Genomic DNA, 25000 nt, shown 5'->3' with positions numbered 1-25000 from the left:
TGGGATTATTTGTACCTGCACTGGAGTGCCTGGCTAGAAATAAGATACTTTGGTACAGAGGATTGAATCCAGAAGATATACATTTCCATTTTCCCTTCCTCCTAATTCCAGGAAAATCCCTGATGATCCACCCAGTCAGAGGGATCAAGCAGCCATTCCAGTACAAAAGCTACTAAACAAAAGTCATCCCAGAAGTCCCCCCAAATCAGAAAGGGTCTTGAACTTGAGATTTTTTAGTGCCAAAGAAACCGGGGACTGGAGACCAGTTCTGGATGTTGGCAGCCTGAGCAGATTTGTTCGAAGGAATGCTTTGGATGGTCATGGTTCAATCCGTTCCAATTTTTTGGAAAAGGATGATTGGATGTGCTCAAATCTCCAGGATGCGTATGATCTTAAAATACAAATCCAGGGAATTCTTGCACTTTTGGCTAGGAGCCGGTCACTTATCAGTTCGAAGCACTGCACTTTGGTCTCACCACACCCTCCACTGTTCAAATGCGTGGCAGTGGTAGCTCATTTGAGACTGCAAGGATTCGATACGTTTCTATACTTAGACGATTGGCTCATTACTGCTCCGACCAGGCATCAACTCATCTTGGCAAGAGATGTCATCCACATTTGTACAAGGTTAGGAATAACCATAAGTTTCAAGAAGTCAAATCTAGAGCCAACTCAAATTCTAGAATTCATAGGAGCGCTACTCAATAAGTCAACAATAGCCTCCATTCCCCTTTTCCAGACTTCAAACTTTAAGGTCACAAATCAGCAAGATACTTTGCAGTGCTACAATCTTGGCTTGCCTAGTTCTGCAAGCTCCAGGATCAATGGTGGCAGCGATAACCCTTGTTCGCTAGCTGGGTTTTGCATGAGGTTTCTTCAGTAGATGCTGGCATCTTGGTGGTCGTTACTTCATTTACCCTTATCCGCATAAGTGCGAATTAACCAGATTTTGCAATAAACGTCTGATGTGGTGTATCCAGTCAGAACTGCTACAGCACCGTCCATTTGTTCCCTCGCAGCCCAAGGCCATAGTGACCCCAGATGCTTCCAAGGTTGGGTGGGGAAGGCATTACCTGGGAAAGAGTCCAAGGCATGTAGTCCCCCAAAGAGGCCAGTTTGCATATGCGCATACTGGAGTTGAGAGCAGTGCTTTTAGCATTACAAGCCTTTCAGGATGCTCTCCTGTCGAGAGTGATTGCAGTACCAACAGACAATATTTGAGTGGTTTGGTACGTCAGCAAACAAGAAGGAACCAGATCGTATCCCCCGTGTTTAGAAGCACCAGTGTGGCAATGGACAATCTTTCAACCACTTTCTCTTAGCAACTGGTGTTCCAGGGAAGTCCAGCATGCTAGCAGACGAGCTTAGCTGGTGTATTCTGTTTCCTCATGAATGGTGTCTCAACCAGAAAGTTGTGGAACTAATTTTCTATAAGTGGAGACAGCCTTGCTGTGATCTCTTTGCATCTCCCCTAAAAAGTGGAGCAACTATTTTGCCCTAATCCCCCCCCCCATGGGTGGTATCACTGAGGGATACTTTTCTCCATGATTGGCCTCCGGATTATTTTACGCATATCCTGCAGTTCAGAGAGCTGCCAGGTTGAAGACCAAGGTCATTCTCATTGTCCCCCTTTGGCCTTGACAGATTTGGTTTCCCTTGTGGCTTCGTTTAATTCACCGACTCTGGTTTCTGGGCCTAGCTCAGGATCTCCTGTCTCATCCGACAGGGTCTCTCAGACCTCAGGCTAACAGCTTGGTTTCTCTAATTCCAGTAATGGCCAGGCAATCAATGTTCTCTTCCCCTATTCATAACATCTGGTCTTCCTTTAAGCCATCGGCTAGGAAGCTTTATGCTATTAAGTGGGAGAGTGTTGTACACTGGGCTGTTCAAGAGCATGTAGACCCTTTCTCAGCCTCAGTTATGTATTGGAATTTTTGCTGCTACTTTTCAGCCAAGGAGCCACTTCAACAGTGAAAGTCCAGTTGGCAGCAATTTTCTAATTTCCACATTGGTTTCAATGGCTGTTCACTAGGCTTTCATGAGGTACGTAAAGTATTCTTACACAGCACAATTCTTTTCAAACCTCCTTTCCCACACTACCATGGGATCTGAATCTGTTACTGCAGTCCTTGATTCTTCCACCTTTGATTCTGCCTATGATTGGGACTTTAAATTTCTGTCTTGGAAGAACTTATTAGTTGCCATCACTTCTGCTAGACGAATTTTGGAAATAAGTATTGTTGGTGAAACCTCCTTATCTCATTTTTATCTCATTTTCCATAAGGACAGTCTCTCCTTACAAAACTAATGCATCCTTTTTGCTCAAGGTAGTATCACACACCAACTTTAATAGGTTCATAGGTAGGTACTAGGCTATCGACCCAAGGGTCTAAGTAAGCCTAGCCAACAAGGTTCCCTGGCTTATGCCACCCAAGAAAGTTAATTTATTGTGCCTTTGTCAAGGAGAGCCACAGAAGTGATCTCCGGGGTGTATGTACTATTTCCCATCCACTCCTCAAGATTTTTCATGAGTGCTAATGAACTTTGCTTGACCTAGATGGATAGCTTGTTCCAGAGCATAGGAAGTCTCTGGGATGGGAATCTATCCCTTCAGCATGTCCTGTTTATTGTGGTGACCAGGTTTAGGTACCTAGAGCCTGTCGCTCGTAGGGATTGGGATTTCTTTAAGTGTAACATGTTCAACAGCTCTGGGTTTAACATAGCTTTATATGTTAGGCAGAGATCTCCTCAGAGTAGGCGATATGCTACAGAGTAAAGCTGAGTGTTTTGAGACTGCTAGTATAGGATATCTATTTGAGGCCAGTAATCCTGTGTGAGGTACTTCTGTGGCCTTTCCAGCTACTGCAGATGTCTTGTGAGGTATATTCCAAAAGGGGCGTTGTACTCTATAATGGGTCTGAGTGCCAAGTAGAGGGAAACAATGACTTCTTTTTTTCTGGATGAGAACGATTTTGTGATTGTGTGCCACACAGGATTTCCTGACTGCCATGATTATCAAAGGAGAGACCACTGTCCACCTGTGTCCCAAGGTCTCATCACACATTTGGCATTAAGTAGACTGCCGTTTGTGGTAGTTCATGGGTACAGAGATTTTGGCAAAGGGGATGACTATGCACTTTGTGGCATTGAGCACGAGGCCATGCCTCTGACACCAGGCATCTGTCTCAGTGAGGCCCTTCTGTAGGATGTCCACATCATTTGCGGACTCTACTATGACTCCTAGTTTGCAGTCATCTGTGAACTTAGTTAGCCAGAGGCCTTCTGTGTTAGCCTGTACTTTAGATACGAAACGGGAGAGGTCCCAGGAATGAACCCTGTGGTACTTCACTTGTCACTGGTTTGAAGTCTGATTTGGGGTCTGCAACTTTTAACAGTGTGGGTTCTGTCAGTGAGCCAGTTAGCAACCCATCTTGTGACGTAGGGATTTATACCTAGTTTAGTGAGTTTAGCTATAATTCCAGAATGGGGGATGGTGTTGAAAGCCTTGGTGGGGTCAAGACAGACTGTGTGAACCACCTTACCCTAGTCTACAGCTTTGGTGACTGCCTCAAAAAAGATGATCAGGTTCAGAAGGCATTATCTGCCTTTCACAAACCCGAACTGGTTGGGGTCCAGAGTTTGGAGGTTACCAATGTCTTTGAGTTCCATGATATGTTCTATGGCCTTGCAGACCCTGCTTTTCAGGCTAATTGGACAATAGTTCCCAGGATCAGTGGTGGCTCCCTCTTTGTGGAGTGGGATAACTGTTGCTGTGCTCCATTCAGTGGGCACGAAGCTTGAAGTGAGACTGATTGAACAGGGTGCTTAGGTGGGGGAGCTAGTTCGTTCTGAAGTTCGTGTAGTTTACAGAGTGCAGTTTTTACTTGCATAGATGTGATTACAGGGACTCTGCATTCTTTCTTTATAGATATGGGCCCTTTAGGGGTTGAGAGGGGGGTAAAGTTAACACTGAACCCATCTGCCAGAATGTTGGCAATATCAGTTGGTTCTGTAATTTTTGTGCTGCAACTCAGAAATGATCTGGGTGTTGCCATTGAGATTCTTGACATAGCTATAGAATGCTTTGTGGTTGCCCTTAGAATCGGTGGCAATTTTTATCGTTGCTAGCTTTGGAGGATCTTATAAGGGATCACAGCTTCTTACTGAGGCTGACCAGGGAGCTCCTCCACTCATGGGATTTTACTCTCCTTTGCAACAGTTTCTTCCTTCTGTTGTAGAGTTTGTTTATGGCAGGGTCCACCAGATTGGCTTCCTTTTTTGGAGGTTAGTGTCTTGGTCTGTTTGGGATAGCACGATCCATGCCCTCGTAAGTGCTTAGAGTGCATCTGTGTAGAATTCAGTTGTTGTAACTGTATTGTCCATCTGCATGGGTGTCATGAAGTTCGCCAGTTTTGTTTTGTCTTGAGCATGAAGTTGGCTTTGTAGAACTTTATTACCGTGTTTTCCTTAAGTGGTGGGTGGGGGCTGGATTCTGATATCTAGGGTTATTAGCCTATGGTCTTATCTAGCCAACGAGGAGTTTGATCTCAGTTGTGGGAGCACCAGTCACTCATGTTGGTAATGACTAGGTCTAGGATATTGTTGCCCCTGGTGGGTGTGTGGATAAGTTGATCCAGGGCATTGGAATTTATGAATTCCAGAAAGCGTTGAGCGAAGGAGTTGGTACATGAGTATTTTTCCCATTTAATGGTGGTGTAGATGAAATCGCCCATTATTAGGGTGCTTGGTTGAACCCTAAAGTTTTCCAGTATATCAAGAAAAGAGAAGTGGGAATCCTCGAGCATGGTGGGGCATTTATAGCAAGCTACAATTTGGATTGCAGTTTTGCCCAGAGTTGGTTGCACTTGGATAACTTCATAGGTAGGTACTAGGCTATCTGCCCAAAGGCAATTTATAAGCCTAGCCATAATGTGTTTGCTTTCGCCACCCCCCCCCCCCACAAGATTAGTTCCCTGTGCCTCTGTCCAGCCGAGCCACTGAAGTGATCCCCAGGGTAAACTTACTGTTTCCCATCCACTCGTCAAGGTTTCTCTTGAGTGTTGGTGAGGAGCTCTGCCTAATGTAGATGGAAATCTGGTTCCAAAGCGCGGGAAGTCTCGGATGGGGGTGCATTATGCTGCGCAACTAGCCTGGAGGTGTGGATATCCTTAATGAATATGGACAAACCTCTGCCTTTGGTGTTCTGGTCCGGGTAGATGGCCGAAAAGTGTGGTATGAGTTATAGCCTGGTAATGCAGTGGTGCTCTGTAGAGCCTTGAACCAGGTCTCCGTCACTGCACAGATATCCGTGTTCTCCATTTCGAGTGCCTAGAGTGAGTGCATTTTGAGATTTAGACTTCTAGCATTGAGTAGCATTACCCTCAGTTTTTGCTTGCCTGTTCCTGTTATGGTGGTGAATTTGTCATTTGAACCTTGCCTAAAAAAGGCATTATAGAGGCGGCAAGAGCCTTAGCCAGTATCCAGAATCCCAGGGGTGGTAGGTGCAAGCCATCTCTGGCAAAGCTTCGTGGTCTGTCGACCATGTCGTCCCAGGTAGACTGATACTGGATCCCCTTGGAATGATACCAGAAGCTTAGCCAATTGTTGAAGTCAGTCATTTTCTCCTTGTACTGCGGTATCATTCTGATCGTTAGAAGGATGCTACTCAGGGCTAGGGTCATACCTGCCTGGGCTACAAGATCTGAGAGCTCTTCCATGTCTCTCTCCTTGTAGTCCAGGGAGGTACATCTCTGGTCGTTCACACCAACATGGACAAAGTCACCTTTGACTAGTGTGTTGTGTTTGGTTTGCCTTATTTGGCATGGGCTGTGTCATTTGGGTCGTGTTGGGGGTGGAGGGTGCTTGTGTTTTTGCTTTGGAGGTCTTTGTTGCTTGAGCAGATTATTATTGAGAGCCTCTGCAAATGTTTTCTTTTTTTTTGTGTGTGGATTTTGGTGGTGTAGCTTTACTTGGGACTATGTGATGAGTGGGGTGTGGTGCAAGTGTTTACCTTCTCCTCTTGACTGTCAAGTTCAGTCTTGGAGAGAGTTTTACCTTCGGTTTGGCTAGAGAAGTGCATCTCTCACAAGTTGTGGTGCTGGGTGGTAGGAGGAGAGGGTTGTCTGTACACGAGACAATTGCTACATTGCCTCAAGATGACTAAATTTATCGGATAGATAGGAGAACACTGGGAGCTGACCCTTGGACATGCCTGAATAAAAAACTACTTTTCTCTAGACAAGTGAGGAAAGTTGAGTAGAAGAGCTGTGTTTTTTTTCTAAGCAAGTGAGGAAAGTAAGTACAAAAGCTTTCCTCTAAAGAGGAAGGTTGAGTGCTGTAGTAATTTGTAGCTTTAGTGCTAACAAGTTTTGAACAAGTGCTAAGCACAAATAAGCAAATTCAAGTGCTAAAACTAAGAATCTTGTACCTGGATCTTGTGGTAGATAGGCTACCTAGTGCTTACCACTCCCACTGATTAAGCTAGAAGGCTTCCCTCCAACACAGAAAGGCTTTGGGGGCTCAGAAGCTTACAAGCAGTCTTGATTACGGCAAATCTGTATCTGGACTAGACTAGTTACAGGAAAGGCAAGAAAAGCTTAGAAAAAATTTTTTTTTTTTGGAAAGGAGAAATGGAAGATAATTAAAAATTAGGGACCTAAGTGGCTTGCCCTTCACAGATGTTTTCTCTGTATTAGGTAGAATGAGCTAGTGACACTAGACTGGAATAGAGCTTAACAGATGGGACTGGTAGGAGTGTCTGAAGTCAAAATATGATCTGACTGTACTCGATTGAGTGAGCAAATGATTGACCCAGGAGGAGTGTTCAAACACAAATTTATAGGAGGGGAGGGCAATTCCAAAGCCACCTAGATTAATACTAGAAGAACAGGGAGAGGGCGAGCGGGAAACTAATTGCAGAGACTGAGAGAGGCCACAGTATTCTATGAAACAAATAGAAAAAAATAACTAGAGACAGACCACACTATTCAATTAAACAAATGCACAAAAAAATAAAATGCAGTACAATCTTTAACACTGCAAGTTTGTACTTAACTCAGCTAGTTATGCAGTTGATCGTAGGTATGTAGCAGAAGCCAAACCACGGATATTGAGCAGTAATTAATCAATACATCAGTCTACCAGTCTTTTTACTGAATTATTCCAACAAAGGAGAATACTTGTTACATTTGGTAGATGTGCAGCAATTACATTTCTGTCTACACAGAACAGAAGATATCAGAATGGTTTATCAGTTGTTTGCATACTTTGCTGATCTTAAATTGGGCTCACCTGTATCTAAAAACCTTCAGCTCTGACTCTGCCGATACTAAAGCTCAAGGGCTTTTACTGGCTCGAGGCTAACCCATATCCCATTGTGCCTCACGGCAATTCCCCGATCTCGTTTGCCGCGAAAGCTTCCAGGTTTTCTCCTTACTGGCTCATTGGCTAAGTAGTAGATTTATTTACTAAATCTTGTCCTTTCTCCACCTTTTTTTCTTCATCCTTTACATCTTTATAGTTAATAGCGTTATTGTGCGATTTGAGTGTTTCACCCCTATTTTTCCCCCATAGGATTGTATGGCCTATTTCAGTTAGAGGGCTGTAGTTGCCCATTTAAGTTAGAGGGCCTTTCCTCCCTGTGTCTCCTTTTTTAAATAAAAAAAAAAAAAGTTTTATAATAAACAATAGAATCTTCCTTTCTATCTTTACTGTTCTTGTTGGAATTGTTACCTCATTAGTTTTAGAATAGTTAGTATTGTCTTCTTTATAGCTAGATAATAGTTTGTTCCTGTTAGCATGTCTAAGGAAAAGGACAGGGGAGCATAAGGACCATCGCCCTTCGGGGTTTAAAAATTTTTATAGATGTTCACAAAAGATGTCTTTGACTGTCACAGTAGTGTGTACTGCTTAGGTGAAGCTCACTTGCAAGAGCCCTGTTCCTTTTGCCATGCCTTCATTACCAGGGTCTTGAACAAGAGAACACATAAACTGATTGCTAGGGGTCATTTGACCAGTTCCTCCCAGGTACAACTGGAACTTGGTCAGACAGCTCCTAAGACTTCAAAACGTAAATTTTCGGCTGCAGTTTCGGAGCCATCGAAAAAGTCCAAAGAGTCAGAGCCAAGGAGCTCTGGCTCCGTTTCAGCTTCTTCTCTATCAATACTGTCTGTCTCTCCTTCAGTATGGAGACAATTGACCCTGTCTCCCCTACTTTGAGATCTCCTATTCTGGAGAGGAGATCTGTCTCCACCCGATCCTCCAGGACACACTCAGATGAGGACATCAAGCGGGTGAAGAGGTTGCTTTCTGATCCAGCTCTGGCAAAAAAATTGTCCCCTCCGGACCCAAAGGCTTCGAAGCCGACCCTTTTGCAAACCACTGCTCTTCCTCTGACTGCTTCGCTGTCTGAGCCAATCATTTCAGGTTCTTCAGTGTTGAATCTGTCTGTTCCGGGGATCCTCCCTGCTTCCTCAGAACCGATTACTTTGTCCTCAGCGGCTCAGTCTGTAGCAGAGGGATCTGGGAGCCGATGCTCGAGTTCACTCAGAGGGGGATAGTCACCCTGGGTTTTCTTCGGAACCGACCCTCCCTCTCAGTGCCTCGGTTCGACTCAGCTTGGTTCCCCCATCTGTTTCGGAGCCATTCCCCCTTCCTTGGAGCCGACCATCCGTCTCCTCTGAGCACAGGTCTTCGGAGCGGGGGGGGGGCTTTTGAAGCAATAGAGAAGGCTTTATCCTCTGCAAAAGCCATACCTTTGGAACCCATGTCCCACCAGTAACAGGCAGCACCGTCTTCTCTCCTGCCACCCCCACAGCGTAGGGAACCAGACACACAAGCAGCCTCCATTGGAGGTGCCCCCTCTTCAGAGACATTCCCAGATTATCCCACTGGAGAGCTCCCTCGGAAGAGACTTTGAAAGAGGAAGCATGTTGACTCACCTGTGTCTCACTTCTGACACTGATTTGGAGGAATTGGAAGGGTCTCCTAGATCCTCCTCTGAGACTATCTGTCTCTTTTTTTCTGACATCCTAGAAATCCTTAGACAGGGGGTGACTGGAAGACCTCTAACCCTACTGAGGACGAATCAGTGTATCTTGAGGCCTTTGGTTCCCGACCTTCCACATCCTGGGTGACACCACCTTATGATCAGCGCTTAGGGGTCATATCTTGGAAAGCCTGGACCTCCCCAGACATAGTAGAGCCCATCCTGAGGAGGCCAAATAAATTCATGACTGCACTGGAAAATAAGTCCTTTCTTACCAAAGAGTTCCCGTTGATGCTATGGTGGTAGCAGTGGCCACCAAGAAGTTGTCCGAAACATCTTCTAATATCCATCCTCCTAACAAGGAGTCCAGGACGATGGATGGGTATGGGCATACCTTCTCTTCAGCAGCATTTACTCTAAGAACGCTGAATTACCTTACCCATTTCACTTGACTTCAGAGGGATCTCCTGAAGGAGTTGGGAGATGCCCTTCAGGGTTCAGTAGCTCTGAGATCCATGGATAAGGTTTCTGCACAGCTCTCCATCCTTACGTCGATAGCCAACTCCTCCATGAGGCTAATATCGTATGCAGCAGACTGAGCAAGTAGGGCAGCCACAGCAGGAATCTCTCTCCGGAGACATTCTTGGATGCATCTTTGTAACTTCACGGAATCCTTTGTCTTCCTTCACCAATGTCCCCTTTGATGGTTCATCTCTTTTTGGACCTCAGGTGAAAGAGACCATGACCAGGTGAGAGCAGGAAGGGGAAATCCTTATATGCTGTCCCTCCCTCCTGTCTAGACCTTATCCCAAGGGTAATATGGGAGGAAAAATGTGGTTCCGTAAATCCCAAAAAGGTTTCCCTCGGGCACAAGGTCAACCCTCAATTAGAGGCAGAGGAGGAGGTTATATAATGGAAGACGCCACCCTTCCGGCAGAGGAGGTCCGCAACACCAGGGAGATAGAGAAACCTTCTCTGATCGTCCCTTCCATCGCCCCTGAGGGGTTGGCCTGACTGTCTCTGGAAGCAGTCGGGGATTGTCTGTCGCTGTACCCAAGCACCTGGCTAAACATTTCACAAGATGGTGTGGTACAGACCATAATATCCAGAGGTTATCTGATCCCCTTTGTTTCCGATCCCCCAGTAAACTGGTCTCTACCAGACATGCCAACCATTCAGCTAGACCGTGCAACATCGGAGGTCATCTCTTTGTTGCAACAAAGAGTCGTCCAAGAAGTCCCCACAGAGCAAATATGATCCAGAACTTGCTCTTGATTCTAGTTTTCAAGAAAGACAGGGGACTGGAGATCATCTGAGATGTCAAGGATTCCAGGTGTTTCCGTACCTAGATGACTGGCTCCTCACTGCTACCACCAAGCATCAACTCATCAGAACTAGGGACAAGACTTTATCCTTGTGCACCAGTTTAGGCATCACAGTCAACCTAAAAAAATCAGTCTCATCTCCTGCGCAGCACATTGTATTCTTAGGCTCAGAAATAGACTCTACCATCATGTCAGCAAGACTACACCAGAAAGAGTAGAATCACTATGCAATCGTCATATCCTTGCTAAGCAGTCACAAAGTTCAGGCCAGGGTAGTCTTTCAAGTTCTAGGGACTATGGCTTCCTCCATTCTATTAGTTCCTCTAGCCCATCTGCACACGAGTACTTCAGTGGCTACTATTTACCCAATAGTCAATGCAGGATCTTCCCTTGTCTCATCAGTTTCTTATCACAAACACCTGCAAGAAGGATCTGACCTGGTAGTTGCATACAGAACAACTTCTCTTAGGTCATCCACTTCTTCCGCCCCAAGAGAAGGCAGTTTTGGCCACTGACGCTTCCCAGATTGGGGGGGGGGGGGACATTATCTGGGGATGACAGTCCAATGTACTTGGCAGAACCACTTGCACATCCATGTTCTGGAGATGCAGTGCTGTATATGTTGCAAGCACTTCCCAGCTCTCGTCCCACCGGGACAATTGTGATTCAGTCAGACATGTCTGTCGTGTGGTACATAAGCAAGGGGGAACCAAATCTTATCTGCTTTGCCGAAAGGCCTTAAGAGTTTGGAAATGGACGATGGACACTCAATGCTTTCTGGTAGCAACACGCATCCCGGGGAAATCCAGTGCGATAGCAAACACTCAGTTGAGCAATTCTGATGCCTCACGAGTGGTCCCTGACTGTAGAAGTTGCGCAAGAGATCTTTCACAGATGGGGCCAGCCTTGCTGCGTCCTATTCGCCACACACCTGAACACCAAATGCAGCAGCTGCTTTGCCCTAATTCCCTATCCGGGGATGTCACCCAAGGATGCTTTAATTCACGATTGGCCCCTGGGATGTCTTTATGCCTTCTCACCTTTTCCTCTCATCCCGAAGGTAATAAGAAAGCAAAACAGTTGGAGTACCCTGATACTCATTGCTCCTTACTGGCCTCATCAAGTATGGTTTCCTTTCCTGTGGCCCTACCTTTTGGAGGAACCATGGATTCTGGGACCATCTCCAGACCCACCTGATTCATCAATCGGGGCAGTTCCATCTGACCATCCACACCCTAAAATTGACAGCATGGCTGCTCCAGATCCACGAATAGCCAGGTGCGTTTCCCTCTCACCTTCAGTCAAACACATTCTGATCTCTTCCCACAAGTCTTCCAGTCGGACGTTATACTCCAGCTCGATTTGGGCTGTAAACCAATGCTTAGATCCCTATACAGCTCCTATAGAGTCTATTTTGTCCTTCCTTGCTTCCATTTTTCATGAAGGAGCTGCAGCCGCTACAGTCAGAGTTCAGTTGGTTGCCATTTCTAATTACCATTTTGGCTTCATTGGAAATCCCATCATGTCCCACTCTTTTCTTTTTGAGGGGAGCTCTCAGTCCTCCAATCAAATAACCACCAGAACCCTGGGACCTAAACTTGGTTCTCACATTTCTCCAGCCTTTGATCCCTCTTCATCGGATCTGAAATTATTGTCTTGGAAAACATTATTCTTCACCATAACCTCTGCTAGGAGAGTCTCAGAACTGCAAGCTCTTACTATTCAACCTCCTTGCATTGTTTTCCACAAGGATAGAGTCTCACTCAGGACAAACCCTTCCTTTCTTCCCAAGGTATGCTCAGAGCACAATCTTAACACTACTATTGAGCTACTAATGTTTTTTCCAAATCATTGTAATAAATCTGAATACAGCGTACACCAATTAGACGTTCACAGAATCCTCAGGTTTTACCTACACAGAACTAAATTCAGAAAATCAGATCAATTTGTTTCCTTTTCAGACATAAAGGCTTGCCTGATTCTAAAGTTACCCTTTCAAAATGGCTTTCAGATTGCATTTCCTTTGCTTATCAGACTGCTGGCAAACAGTTACCCAACAAAGTAAAAGGCCACTCTACAAGGGCCGTATCTACTTCATGTGCCTTTAGATCTAGGTTCCCAATTGGTACTATTTGTGCAGCAGCTACTTGGACAAGACCACATACATTTGTCACTCATTACAAATTGGATTTGGCCTCCCGGGACAGGTCATCCTTTGGGTCCACTGTGCTGGAGTCTCTTCACTTGAGCCACCCGGGATAAAGGTGGTAGGGACGCTGACCCATCCAGCAAGAATTACAGCGAGATAGGACTACATAACATAAAGAAGTTATGTACTTGCCATAACATTCCATGTTTGTAGTCCATCTTGCCTACATTCTTGCATCCCTCCCTCCTGCCCCCTTCCTGTTCCTGGAGGATCTGGTGGACTATACTTATGCTGTCTGACCTGGTTGTAGTTATTGTCCACCTGACATGGATAATGTTACACAATGTTTTTTCTGTATTTACACAGTTTATGATAGTTTCATAACTATTGGGTACTTTCTTGCAAACAAGATCTGGGGAATTGCCGTGAGGCACCATGGGATAGAGGTTAGCCTCGAGCCAGTAAAAGCTCTCAAGCTTTAGTATCTGCCGAGTCGGAGCCGAATATCTGCTCTGAACCCATCCAGCAAGAATGTAGGCGAGATGGACTACAAACATGGAACGTTATGGTAAGTACACAACTTCTTTTTAAATGGCTTACTGACTGTATCACCTTAATTTACAACAAATCTGGTATAACTTTGCCATACAAGGTACTCGCTCATTCAACCAGAGCTTGTAGCTACCCCCTCTGTTTTTCACTCAAGAACTTCCATGGATGACCTTTGTTCAGCAGCAACTTGGCTTCCCCTTACACCTTCATCTCTCATACGTTGGACCTGGTGTCCAGAAGTAGGGCAACTTTCAGCTCAGTAATAACCTTCCTTGAGTCCTTCCATGGTTCTAGGCAGCTGGGGACTCTGTCCCATCAGTCAAGGATGGAATGAAAATTGACTTGAGATAAAGAAGTTGCGTACTTACCATAATGTTCCATCTGTGTTGTCCATTTTCATTTTTCCTCTACTCCCAACCCTTTTTAGGTTTATTTTAGAGGAGTGAGCTGATCTAACAAATTCATTATATCTTATGAACATTAACCGCTCCAGGTGTGGCATTTCCTTGCTCTCTATCTGATATATAAAGTTATAAGAGTAGGTCTGTCTTTTGTAGCTTGCGAACAAGATCTGTGGTAATGGGATGGTGCATTATGGGTAATGGAGAAGCTAGAGAATTTCAAGTTGCCACAAGCTTTTACAGCGGCTGAGTTTGATCCGATGTCTCAGATCCAAACCCATCAGTCAAGGATGAATGAAATTGGACAACACAGATGGAACGTTATGGTAAGTATGTAACTTTTTAAGATTAGTTGCATTAAAAAAGTATGTACGCAATAGTGAACAAGCAGAATGCAGTGCACAGTGTTTTATATTGGTTTCTAAAGGTCAGCCTTATTTAATTCTGAGAGTTGAGAGAAATAGAAAGGAGATGAGATGCATCACCTAGCGCACACATTGTTCCTATGTTGAAACATGAGCATTTGGCTTGGATAAAAAGGTGTTTTAGTTGCTTTCTGAATTTATAGTACATGTTCCTTCAGGTTGATGGGGAGAGCTTGTCGAAGAGGAGAGTGCATGTGCAGTACTATGGAGTTTAGGGTCTAGGGTTAATATGAAAGTCTGTGTGGGGTGTGAGTAGTCTCTGTATGAGGAGCTTTTTTTTTCATGCTGTTTAGCTGCAAGGGGAGTAAATTTCTGAAGCTGGAGAAGTTTGTAGAACTGGGATCCTAGAAGTGCTGGTTGGCACCTTTGTTTTATGGATAACCATTTAGCTTTTTATAGGGTGTTAACAGTGAATGGTGTTAGAGTGATGAGTTTTAGCAAATCTGCAGATGCTGTTGTACATTGTCAGAAGTATGGTGGTGTGTTTTGTGGAGGCAGATGCAAAATGGGTAGTCCATATTCTAGCTGAAAAAACTCTTTTGCCAATTGTTGCTGTAGTTGGAGTCCAAATTGGGGCAACCCTGAGTAGAAATGAAGGAGTGTGCTCAAGCCACAATCCTAGGTATTTGAATGTAGAGGTGGCTTCTGTACTATGGTTGAGCATTAGTATTTGAAAACTGAGCATTTTCTTATAGCTACAGTAGTGAAGCTGATGAGAGAAAACTCTAATGGCGTAAATTTCATATTTAGTGATGTTCGTTTGATACCACTGCAGGTCCTTCACTAAAGAAGCTATTTGCAGTCTCCCAGAACTCTTATTGCATGGTAATGAATTCCCTTCCATGTTAAACAGTTGCTGTTTCACTTTCCCAGTTTGTATGCTGCAGCCTTTTACTGTAGGTGCAAATCTGTGGTCATGAGCAACGCATCTGACATTTACTGCTTATAACCAATTTCCTTGACCTGCTTTATTTTATGAAACCTTTCTGCTGCCAAGATGAACAGTTGTGGCATTAGCACAATATTGTACATTCCAGTAGTGGATTTAATTGTAGCTAGCAAGCATAGTGTGGTGAACATATCTGAAATTTTATAGCTTGGCATTTGTAGCTTTAGAAGTCAGTGATTTTGACATCTTTTACAGTATAGCTAATATTCACTTCTAGATTGCCAGCCTCATCTTATGGATGCCGAGTTAGGTTCATTGTTTAAGAAAATCTTGTATGGGAGTGTCAAAACTCCAAGGCCTATGGTCTAGCTCACATAAGCTCTGCCTAAAATCATGGTTCTGTATTAAGCTAATGCTGTCATTTTTTGCTTTCAAGTTGGTTTATTTTAGTACCAGTAAATTCTGGCCCATAAACTGGCTCTGCATTTCTTCTGCTTATTTTTTCAAGAATGTTTTGTTTCTGTTGTATCCCATTTCATTGCTGTTTTTAGACCAGGGAGACTTGTGTGAGCTTATTGGTGTTCATCAGTTCCTGTTGATTTTCAAGTTTTTGCTCTTTATAGTTACTTTTTAATGGGTCTTTCTGATTTTTCTCCACAGACCATCTGTCTCTGGGATATAAGTGCAGGCCCCAAAGAAGGTAGAGTTGTTGATGCCAAAGCAATTTTCACTGGGCACTCTGCTGTTGTTGAAGATGTTGCTTGGCATCTACTTCATGAATCGTTGTTTGGATCTGTTGCTGATGACCAGAAGTTGATGATGTAAGTTTTATGTCCTCATTAATTGATATTGGGTCATCTAGCAATTGAGACCAGAGAGGTTTTGATGAATTGAAGAGCGGAGGAAACTGTTTATGAACTTTTTCATTAAACTTTGTGTTTGTGGGGTCGCATGAACATTTTGAAGGGAGTACTGTTGAATGGACAGTTGCCCACTTTTTAGTGGGCTGCTATGTTCTATTTTCATACTTTTAGATGGTAACATAACATTTATAAATGTGTAACTTTTTTTTTTTTTTTTTTTTGGAGGAGGGGGTTGAAATTGTTTGAAACCTAGATGGATAAAGTTTTGAGGAATATGTTCACTGGTAGTAAATCTTATTGAGCAACTTAGCTAGACGCATGTGTGCTACTGTGAAAGAATGCTGTATATCTGGCTTTAAGGTAGAGAATTTGCTGATCAGCATTGCTTAACTTAGCCTAATCTAATTTGGTTTATATCATGTCCAGGGTATGACACTGGCTAGCTTTCTAAAGCTTCAGGGGCGCCTACCATACACAGCCCCTAGTGGTTCAAGCAGAGCCACAGAGAGCAGTTGGGACACCAAAAGTTTCAGAACTTTGCCACTGAATTGCACTCCCTCTGCTGTCTTAGTGGAAGTGATGGTCAGATAGTGGTCTTTCAAGGTTGGGCAGATTATGTACCCTGCTGGCAAAACCTTCCACTTATTTTTGAGTAAAACTTTATTGTAAATTTTATGTTTATGATAGAAAAATTATTTTTTATAGACTGACGTGACTTATAGGGGAGTTTTACTCTATGTATACCTGTGTAAATCCTATCCATTGTCTGACTCCACCTTTGGCTATTTGTATCAAACTGCTGGCAACCTTAGAGTCTTCATACTCCATATCTCTGTCTCTTCTCTCTCAGTGCCTTGCTTGCAGCTCCCAAGATCCAATTTGCAGCTTCTGGTGACAGTCTTGCTCGACAAGACACTATAAAGATTAGTCTGCAAGTTTCTATTTCTGGCACTTTACAGCCTGCCTTTACTTCCTTTATTTGCAGGATAGTTAGGGGTTGTCATTCTTTGGTTAGTGTCCACTATTTCTGTGTAAACTTTTGCCCTGCCCTTTTGGTGGGCATCCCAATTGTTATGTCTTCTCTTCTGATAAAAATCATCTCCTCCTCCTTTGGGGTTTTCTTCTTTAGAGTATTTTTGCTCAACTTAATGTGTTATTGCACCCTGTCCTATACTTTGTAAAGTACAACTAACAGACTAAGGGAAAAAACTGCTGGTTGGTCCCTTCCTTTTTGAATTGTTCCCATGGCCAAGACTTTGGGATTCAGGAAATGTGTGTGGTGTGGGCACCAGCTGACCTCCAGGATACACGTGACAAATGTGTCTACTGTCTTGGCACCTGTCTTTTGAACTTTGACCCAAAGAACCATGCAAGCCTGACAGTCTAAGGCCTTAGCTGATCACTGGGCCAAATTGGTGATGAGTTGCTACCTGCTGTGGCATCTTCCTCATCTCTTCTAAAATTTGCAGAGAAAGACGAACAGTAATAGAAAAATATGATGGAGAGAATTTGAAAGTATGAGACAAGAAAAGGCACTCCTTGTGGCCATTAGCTGTCTGATCCATTTGGCCCTTTCAAGAAAGCCAGAGTTTTCAAAGGCCTTAAAGTGTCTGAATCAGTGTTGCCTCTGTTGTGGTCTCCACTTTATTGGCGTCTGACTTGGACCCAAATTCTTCAGTTCCTACTGAAGTACCCAGCCCCTTCTTAACAGCGGCTTCAGCATTGAGTTGGATCAACTCCTCATTCATGGCCTTTACACCAGAGTCTGTGTTCTCCTGAGACATCCCCCTACAGGATCTGAGCCTCTCCTGTTAAGACCCACGAGGTCCCCTTTGCAGTGTCTGATAGCTCTTCTGAGAGCATCAAGTAGAAACAGACTTGGATCAGATCACATCAACCTTTGTAAAGGCCCCGATGGATTTGGGGATCAGTTCCCACCCCCTTTTCTCAGAGGGCTGAGGACCCTGTTCCTTCAATTCAGGCTGAATCTACTGAGCAATCTCGTCACATGTGACTGATTCCAGCAGTTCATTCTACTCATTGGTCTGGGTCTACAGCCTGACTGCCATTAGGCCGGAATCCTTCCTTGATATACTGCACCCAGATTTCATAGAGCAGAGCACCTTGTGTAGCAGTGGCATCAGGATGGAGGGTAGGTGTTGATTCAACCCCGAAGTTTATGGAGCCATCCATGCCCCTCAGTTCCTCAGCCATAGATTGCTCAGCTCCAGTCCCGATGTCAGGTTTGACTGGGTCATTGGCTGGTATGGGGGAATCTTTAGGGTTCTTGGACCTGAAGGCACCTGTGGCTAGCCATTTTATTTTTGGTGTCTGCATTCGATTTTGTAAAAAGATTCTCTTGCTCAGCAACTGGTTCCTCTGCTCCCTTGTTGGATTCATCCCAATCCTCTCATCCTGCTCTGGCCTATGTTATGAGATTGTCATGGGATATCCTGTGCCATTGACCTTCAGCCAGACCCAGCTCAGGGGCTCCTGGTTTCTTCTTTGTTCCTCTGCCAAGGTACCTTAGAAGAGTCAGTGCAGGCAGAAGTAGTCCTCAGAGAAGCCTCACAGTAAGGATTTGGACTTCGATGAAAGATCCCTTATTTTCTCCTGTGAAGAAGTTTCTTTTGGTAATTTATTGGAATTACTGTGACGATGGATGGTTGCATCTCGGGGAACCCCTTATGTGATGAGTCTCTTTACTGAAGCCGTTGGTGTGAGCCCATCCATTTCTTGGGTGGTTCCATCTCCAGGTGCTCTCGTAGACCTCTTATCTAGGAGAATTTGGAGCGAACCTGATATGGTGAAACTGATCCATTGTCAACTAGACAAGGTATTGGTCCCCCAAATGCAGGTCAGTTTGGAGTAAATGTCCTTCTGTGGACGCAGTTGTCATTGCTACAGCCACAAAGAGAAAGATCTTTGTAGAGAACTCTTCGATGTTCTTCGTCTTTCACTGTTGCAGTCATCATACTTGGGTTATCCTGCCAGGGGTAGCCCTCGGTTGGCCTGAATACCAGAGGCTTGTTATTTCTGCATCGGTTGCTGTTGCTCCAGGACTGACATCAGGTAGTCAGTGATATGAAATCAGGCAGCCAATGCCATTACATCAGTCTTTCTTGCTGAGGAGCCCGAAGCAGTTCGCATGACTGCCGGTCGGCCGCTAGCTGAGTTTTCATTTCTGAATTGAAGTTGAAGTCTTCTAAAGCTAAGTACCCCATTAGGGATCCTTTCTTCTTGCTCTAACCGATGTCAGAAAGTCAACAGTTGTCTTGCCTGTGGAAAGCAAATACCACACCGAGACTTCCATTCTTACTGCGTCATCTGTTTAGGCCCAGACCACAACGTCCCTTGCTGTCGCTTTTGTGCTTTGTTCAGCACCAGAACTATACATCGTCGGGCCCTTATTGTAGGCAGATATTTTCGCTTATAGTTCTCTAATTCCGATGTGGCTTCGGTAAGCCATCTGACTGCCGATCTTCCAAAAAAAATGTAAAGATAAAGAGACCGCACAGGTCCAAAACTGCAGATGATGCTTCTGCACGTAGTCAGTTCTCTGGTCCTCGGTGAAGCTCTTTCGCAGCCCCTGATGCCTGCTTCTGTGGATTCGCAGGTAGCTACAGAGACCCTTTCGGAGTCAGGTATGCCCCGAGACTCTTCGACTAAGAATCCTGTTGATGTCTGTACCTTGGATGGTTCTGGAGCTGCTGAGCAGGCACCGGCTTCCGAGGAAGTTCTTCGCACTACCGATACTCGACACAAACAGTTTCTAAGGCCCAGGGTACGATCTACACCCAAAAAACTGACCCAAGCACAGGCACCTGCTTCCATGCCTCAATCTCAAATGCTTTAAAATGTCGGAACACCTTATGTTTATTGGGGGAAGCCAGGCTTACCCCTTCCAAAAGAGACTTGTCCCCAGTAGTTTTATCGGAACAGGAGTCTGATGACTGATGCTTCTGAATATGAAGACGTGCAACCCCTCTCTGCTTATGAGAACTCTGATGCAGAGGAATCCATTCCTTCTGCCTCTCCACCCAAGGATTTTTAATTTGGTAAAACCCTACATGCTTTAAGGGAGCATTTCCAATGGAAATGTCATGACTATCCTCAGTCGAAAAAGAGACTCGGCAAATTCTTAGATTTACTACAGCACAGACCTTTAGCCATTCCTCCTGTCCTGGATGTTGTGGATGATGTTTTTATGGAATCCAGTTTGACTCTTGACACCCTTCCTCCTTCTCCTACGAAACCTGACTGGTACTGCAGAGTCCCTGACTCTCAAATTCCTTTTCAAAAATCCTACTGCTGACCCAGAGGTAATCTCCGAAGGACCTAAAGGAATTAAACAACCTCAGCTAAGAATCCCACCCCCCTCAGACAGGGATTCTCTAGCTTTAGACAGATGGGGTAAAAAAGTATACATCTCTGCAACTCTCGCTATTGGAGCACTAAAGTCTCAGTTCCACATGCTGAAATAGTAGCATACCATGGAACTCTTCAAACAAAAAATATCATCCTTTCCTCCTTGTTCAGAAAATAAAGAATTACAAGAACTAATGCATTCTGCAAACCGAGTTACTAAGCACACCTTGCAATGTGGCGTTGGACTCCCTAGAAGCATCTTGCAGGGCAGCAGTCATTGGTTCTGTCTTTAGAAGGCGACCTTGCCAGACCATGTCAAATCAAAACTAGTAGACGCACCATTGAACAAAGAATTTGTTTGGCACCAAGGCAGAAGAGAATCTATGCCGACAGTTGGAGGCTGGACCTGTAAAAAAAAAAAAAAAAAAAAGTCTGAGGTTGAGTAGGCATTGCCCCTCTGGTACTTTCCGGCTCACTCCAGACCCAGGGGAAGCAGACCCCCTAGACGGCAGTACCAGGGAATGCCGAGATCTAAGCAGTTGAGATGTTCGTGTTTCACTGTTGCAGTCATCACATTTGGTTTACTTGCCTGCAGGTAGCTCTCAGCCAGCCTGAATACCAGAGTCTTGGATTCCTGCATCAGATGCTGTCTTCTTCCATGATGTCAGGGGTATAAAGCATGCAGCCGATGCCATTACGTCAGTCTTTCTTGCTGTGCGGTGCCCGAAGCAGTTCGCAAGTGCCGGTTGGCCGACTCGTGAAATTTTCATTTTCAAGTTTCGGAACAGAAGTCTTCAAAAAAAGGATAAGTACCCCTTTGGGGATCTTTTTTTCTTGCTCCAACCGATGTCAGTAAAAGTTAACCATTGTCTTACCTGTGGAAAGCAAATACCTCAAAGATTTTAATTTGTAATGCATTCCCTGCTTAGGCCCAGACCAAGACATCCCTCCCGGTGGGTTTTGTGCTGTGTTCAACCCCCAAAATATTCGTCGTCTGGCTATCGCAGCAAATTATTTTGCTACTCTGTATCCGTACTCCGAAATGCCTTCGTTAAGCCATCCGACTACAGATATTCCGAAAAAACATAAGGATAAAGACAGACCGCATAGGTCCGAAACTGCCAACAACGCTTCCGTTAAGCTAGTTGCCAGTCTGACTGTACTCAGTCATGTACTTTCGCAGCCCCTGATAGCTGCTACTTCAGATTCACAGGCCTCTACTGAGACCCATTCGGAGTGTGCTATGCCGCAAGATGCTTCTTCGACAATGGAACCTGTGGATGTTTCTACCTTGGATGGGTCTGCAGCCGCTGAGCAGGCACCACTTCTGAGGGTGTATTCAGGCCTACGGACTTGCATTTTAAACAGACGCCATCTTCTTCATCCAGGCGTAAAACTCGCACCACGCCTAGAAAGCAGACATCCAAACCGCATGCTCAGGCCCATATGCCTAAAAACAAATGCTTAGAATGGCTGAAGACCTTATTACCTTAATTGGGGGAAGCCAGCCTTCCTCCTCTTAGACCTAGAACTGATTTTCCTTCTGATCAGGAATCCGATATTTCTTTTCTTTCTGATTACCAGGATTTGCCCTTATCTACCTATGAGGATTCTGTTGCAGAGGATTCCATTCCCTCTGCTTCCCCTCCAGAAGATTTTTCTTTTGGTGAAACGTTGCACACTCTTGGGGAGCATTTCCGCTGGGAAAGCCAGGATTACTCTGACTTCAAAAAGAGGCTTGGTGAATTCTTACTACTTCCTCAACACAGGCCTTTAGCTATCCCTCCTGTTCTGGACATTGTAGATGATGCCTTCTTGGAATCTAGCCTTTCCCCAGACACTTACCTCCAGCTCCCAGAAAACTTGACGGGTATTAGAGTACCTGACTCTCAAGTTCCTCTTCAAGAATCCTACTGCGGATCCGGACACAGTTTCCCAAGGACCTAAGGACATTAAGGCTACTGCTGCCAAAAATCCTACCACTTCTGATAGAGATTCTAAAGCCTTGGACAGATTAGGTAAGAAGGTATACACTTCTGCTAATTTGGCCATTAGGGCTCTAAATTGCCAGTTTGATATGTTAAAGTACCAGCAGCATATTATACAACTGCTTAAACAGAAAATTATGTTGATTCCAGACTGCTGAACCCACAGAATTACAGGATTTAATGCATTCTGAAGAACAAGTTGGTAAACATACTTTGTTGTTTGATTTACATTGCCAAGTACTTACAACAGATTTAACGCCTCACCACGGAAAATGAAGAAAATAGTAAGTCCAGCAACAACACGTATGAGGCGACCAGGCTCACTTGAATTATCCAGAATACTCAGAGTGTATAAAAACAAAGATCTTTTATTCACATAAATCCAACAGGTTAGCACTTTCACGTATTGCTTCCTCAGACCTTGAAAATTCAAATGCTACAGTTGCACACTTTAAATACTGCAACAGTCAAGGGCGAGACCTTCATTTAACCATTTAAAGAGAAACAACTTCATTTTCTACCTTCTGCCAGATAACACAATATAAAACAATAAATATACGTACTTTATCCCTAAGCATTGACACTAAAAAACTGCCATAACAGACATAATGCATAATCAAAACCTTAAGTGAAACGCTGCACATGTCATTGAGCATACATTCAAAATTAAAACTATTCTACCTAAAATTTTCAGAGTGAATCGGCTCACATATTAGCCATTCTACCTATATATAAAAAATAAATGTAAAATTTCAGAGCAATCAAAGGATATATACATCCTTCAAAACAATTTCTAGACTGAACATAAATGTACATATTTCACTATCCATAAATGTCATGGACTCCAAAGGGAGGCATGGGCACAAACTCATATCTCATCCTATCTAGAAAATGAAGTTGTTTCCCTTTAAATGGTTAAGTGAAGGTCTCACCCTTGTCTGTTGCAGTATTTAGAGTGCAACTGTAGCATTTTAATTTTCAAGGTCTGAGGAAGCACTACGTAAAGAGCTAACCTGTTGGATTTATGTGAATAAAAGATCTTTGTTTTTATACACTGAGTATTCTGGATAATTCAAGTGAGCCTGGTCGCCTCATACTTGGTGCTGTTGTTGGACATACTTTGCAATGTGGTTTTGACTCTAAGCATCTTGCAGGGCTGCTGTCAGTGGGTCTAATACTTGGAAGGCATGCTTGGCTTAAGGAGCAAAGCTTGCCAGATCATGTTAAAGCTAAATTACTGGATGCTCCCTTAAACCAAGACCACCTGGTTGGCAACAAAGCAGAAGTCGTCCTCAAAAGGATGGAGGAAGAAGCTAAATCTATGCAAACTGTTAAAGATTTCCTGCAAGTACAGCCTCTCAGATTTAGTAGGCATTGACCTTCAAAGAATTGGTCCTTTCCAGTCTCTTCCAGGCCTTCAGTCCAAACCCAGGAACAGCAGACCACCTAGGTTATAGTTTCAGGCTACGCACAGGCCTAAGCAGTGGAGGGCTCCCATTTCCAAAGCAGGGAGTAGTAAACCACCCCCCCAAGGAAAAATGGCACAATGACTTCATCTTAACCCCTCCAAGCCCTACTCAACTGCCTGCTCCCTTAGGAGGAAAGCTCGCCCTGCATGCAAAAACTGGGAACTCATTACCTAGGACAAATGGGTTTTGAGTATAGTTTCCCAAGGATACAGATTCCACTTCCACACCCCACCAACCCCAAACGGTTGGCCAGACCTACCCCAAAATCAATGGGCAGAGGCCCAACAGCAGGTTCTCTCTCTACTAAGTATCAGGGCTATTCAACCTGTCCCAGCAGAACAAAGGGGACAAGGTTTTTATTAGACTTTTCCTGGTACCCAGAAAAGACAGCTCCTGGCATCCTATACTGCACCTCTCTATTCTAAACACCTTTCTGGTAATCCCAAAATTCAAAATGCTAACACTTCAACAGCTGCTTCCTATGCTAGGCAAAGGTGCCTGGTTGGCAACCTTAGACTTAAAGGAAGCTTACCTGCACATTCCAATAAGGGAATCTTGCAGGAAATACCTACGCTTCAGGGCAGTTCTCTGCACTTCCGTTTGGCTTATCTACTGCGGCTAGGGTATTCACTGTGTCCAGCTCCAGCCATTGCATTTTGCAGGCAGAGAAATATTCAGTATACCCATACTTGGACGATTGTCTGATTCAGTCAGAAAGCCAGGACTTGCTATTAAAACATCTGACATTCGTAAAGAAACTTCTAGCCTCACTGAGGTACACCATAAACGAAAAGAAATCTCACGTAGTACCCTGCCAACAGATTGTATTCCTGGGAGCAAGCTTGAACACAACTTCCCAGATGGCTTTCCTCATTCCAGAGAAACCAGTTTGACAACCTACTTCAAACTATTGGCCACAAAGACCCAGCTTATCTGCAAGGAAAATTCAGCAAGCCCTGGGGTTCATGGCCTCTTGCATTCTACTAATTTCATATGCAAGAATGCATATGAGGAAACTACAATGGTATCTAAAAAGCCTATGGTGTCACCGTTCTCAGGACCTGGAATCAATGATTCCTATCATTCCTTGTATAAAGACAGTTCCTTTGGTGGGCAGAGGCCTGCTACCACAACAAGGGGCTCCCTTTCATTCTGCCCTTTGCCAACCAAACCTTGAGACCATCAGACTATGCATGGGGGGCTCACTTGGCAGGGCAGTGCATTCAGGGCAAATGGAACCCTAGACAGATGCACCTGCATATCGACCAAAAAGAAATGTTAGCTGTACAGAATTCCCCGACAGCCTTCAAAGACCACTTTCTTCCAGGACAACTATTGGTAAAGACAGACACCACCACAGATGTTCTTTGTGTTTCACTGTTGCAGTCATTACATTTGGGTAATCTGCTGGCAGGTTGCCCTCAGTCGGCCTGAATAACAGTCTTGGGTCCTGCATCGGTTGCGGTCTCCTCTTCCATGACGTCAGGTCGTCAGGGGTATAAAACATGCAGCAGACGCCATTTTAATCAGTCTTTCTTGCTGCAGTTCTAAGCAGAAGCAGTTCGCAAGTGCGGACTGACCCATT

At 44.4% G+C, this 25000-nt stretch overlaps 1 protein-coding gene across 2 annotated transcripts in view; it reads left to right on the top strand.

The window, feature by feature from the left end:
* RBBP7 (RB binding protein 7, chromatin remodeling factor) overlaps positions 1-25000 on the top strand; it is a 917024-nt gene that overhangs the window by 294756 nt on the left and 597268 nt on the right. For both annotated transcript variants that reach the window (XM_044073050.1, XM_044073051.1), the window contains exon 6: positions 15388-15548. In XM_044073050.1, coding sequence (XP_043928985.1) covers positions 15388-15548 — 161 coding nt within the window. The remainder of the gene's footprint in view (positions 1-15387; positions 15549-25000) is intronic.

The sequence above is a fragment of the Protopterus annectens genome, chromosome 5.part1, assembly GCF_019279795.1.
Source record: "Protopterus annectens isolate FY-2018-M chromosome 5.part1, PAN1.0, whole genome shotgun sequence".
Classification (NCBI taxonomy): domain Eukaryota; kingdom Metazoa; phylum Chordata; order Ceratodontiformes; family Protopteridae; genus Protopterus; species Protopterus annectens.
This window is presented reverse-complemented; position numbering and strand designations above follow the sequence as displayed.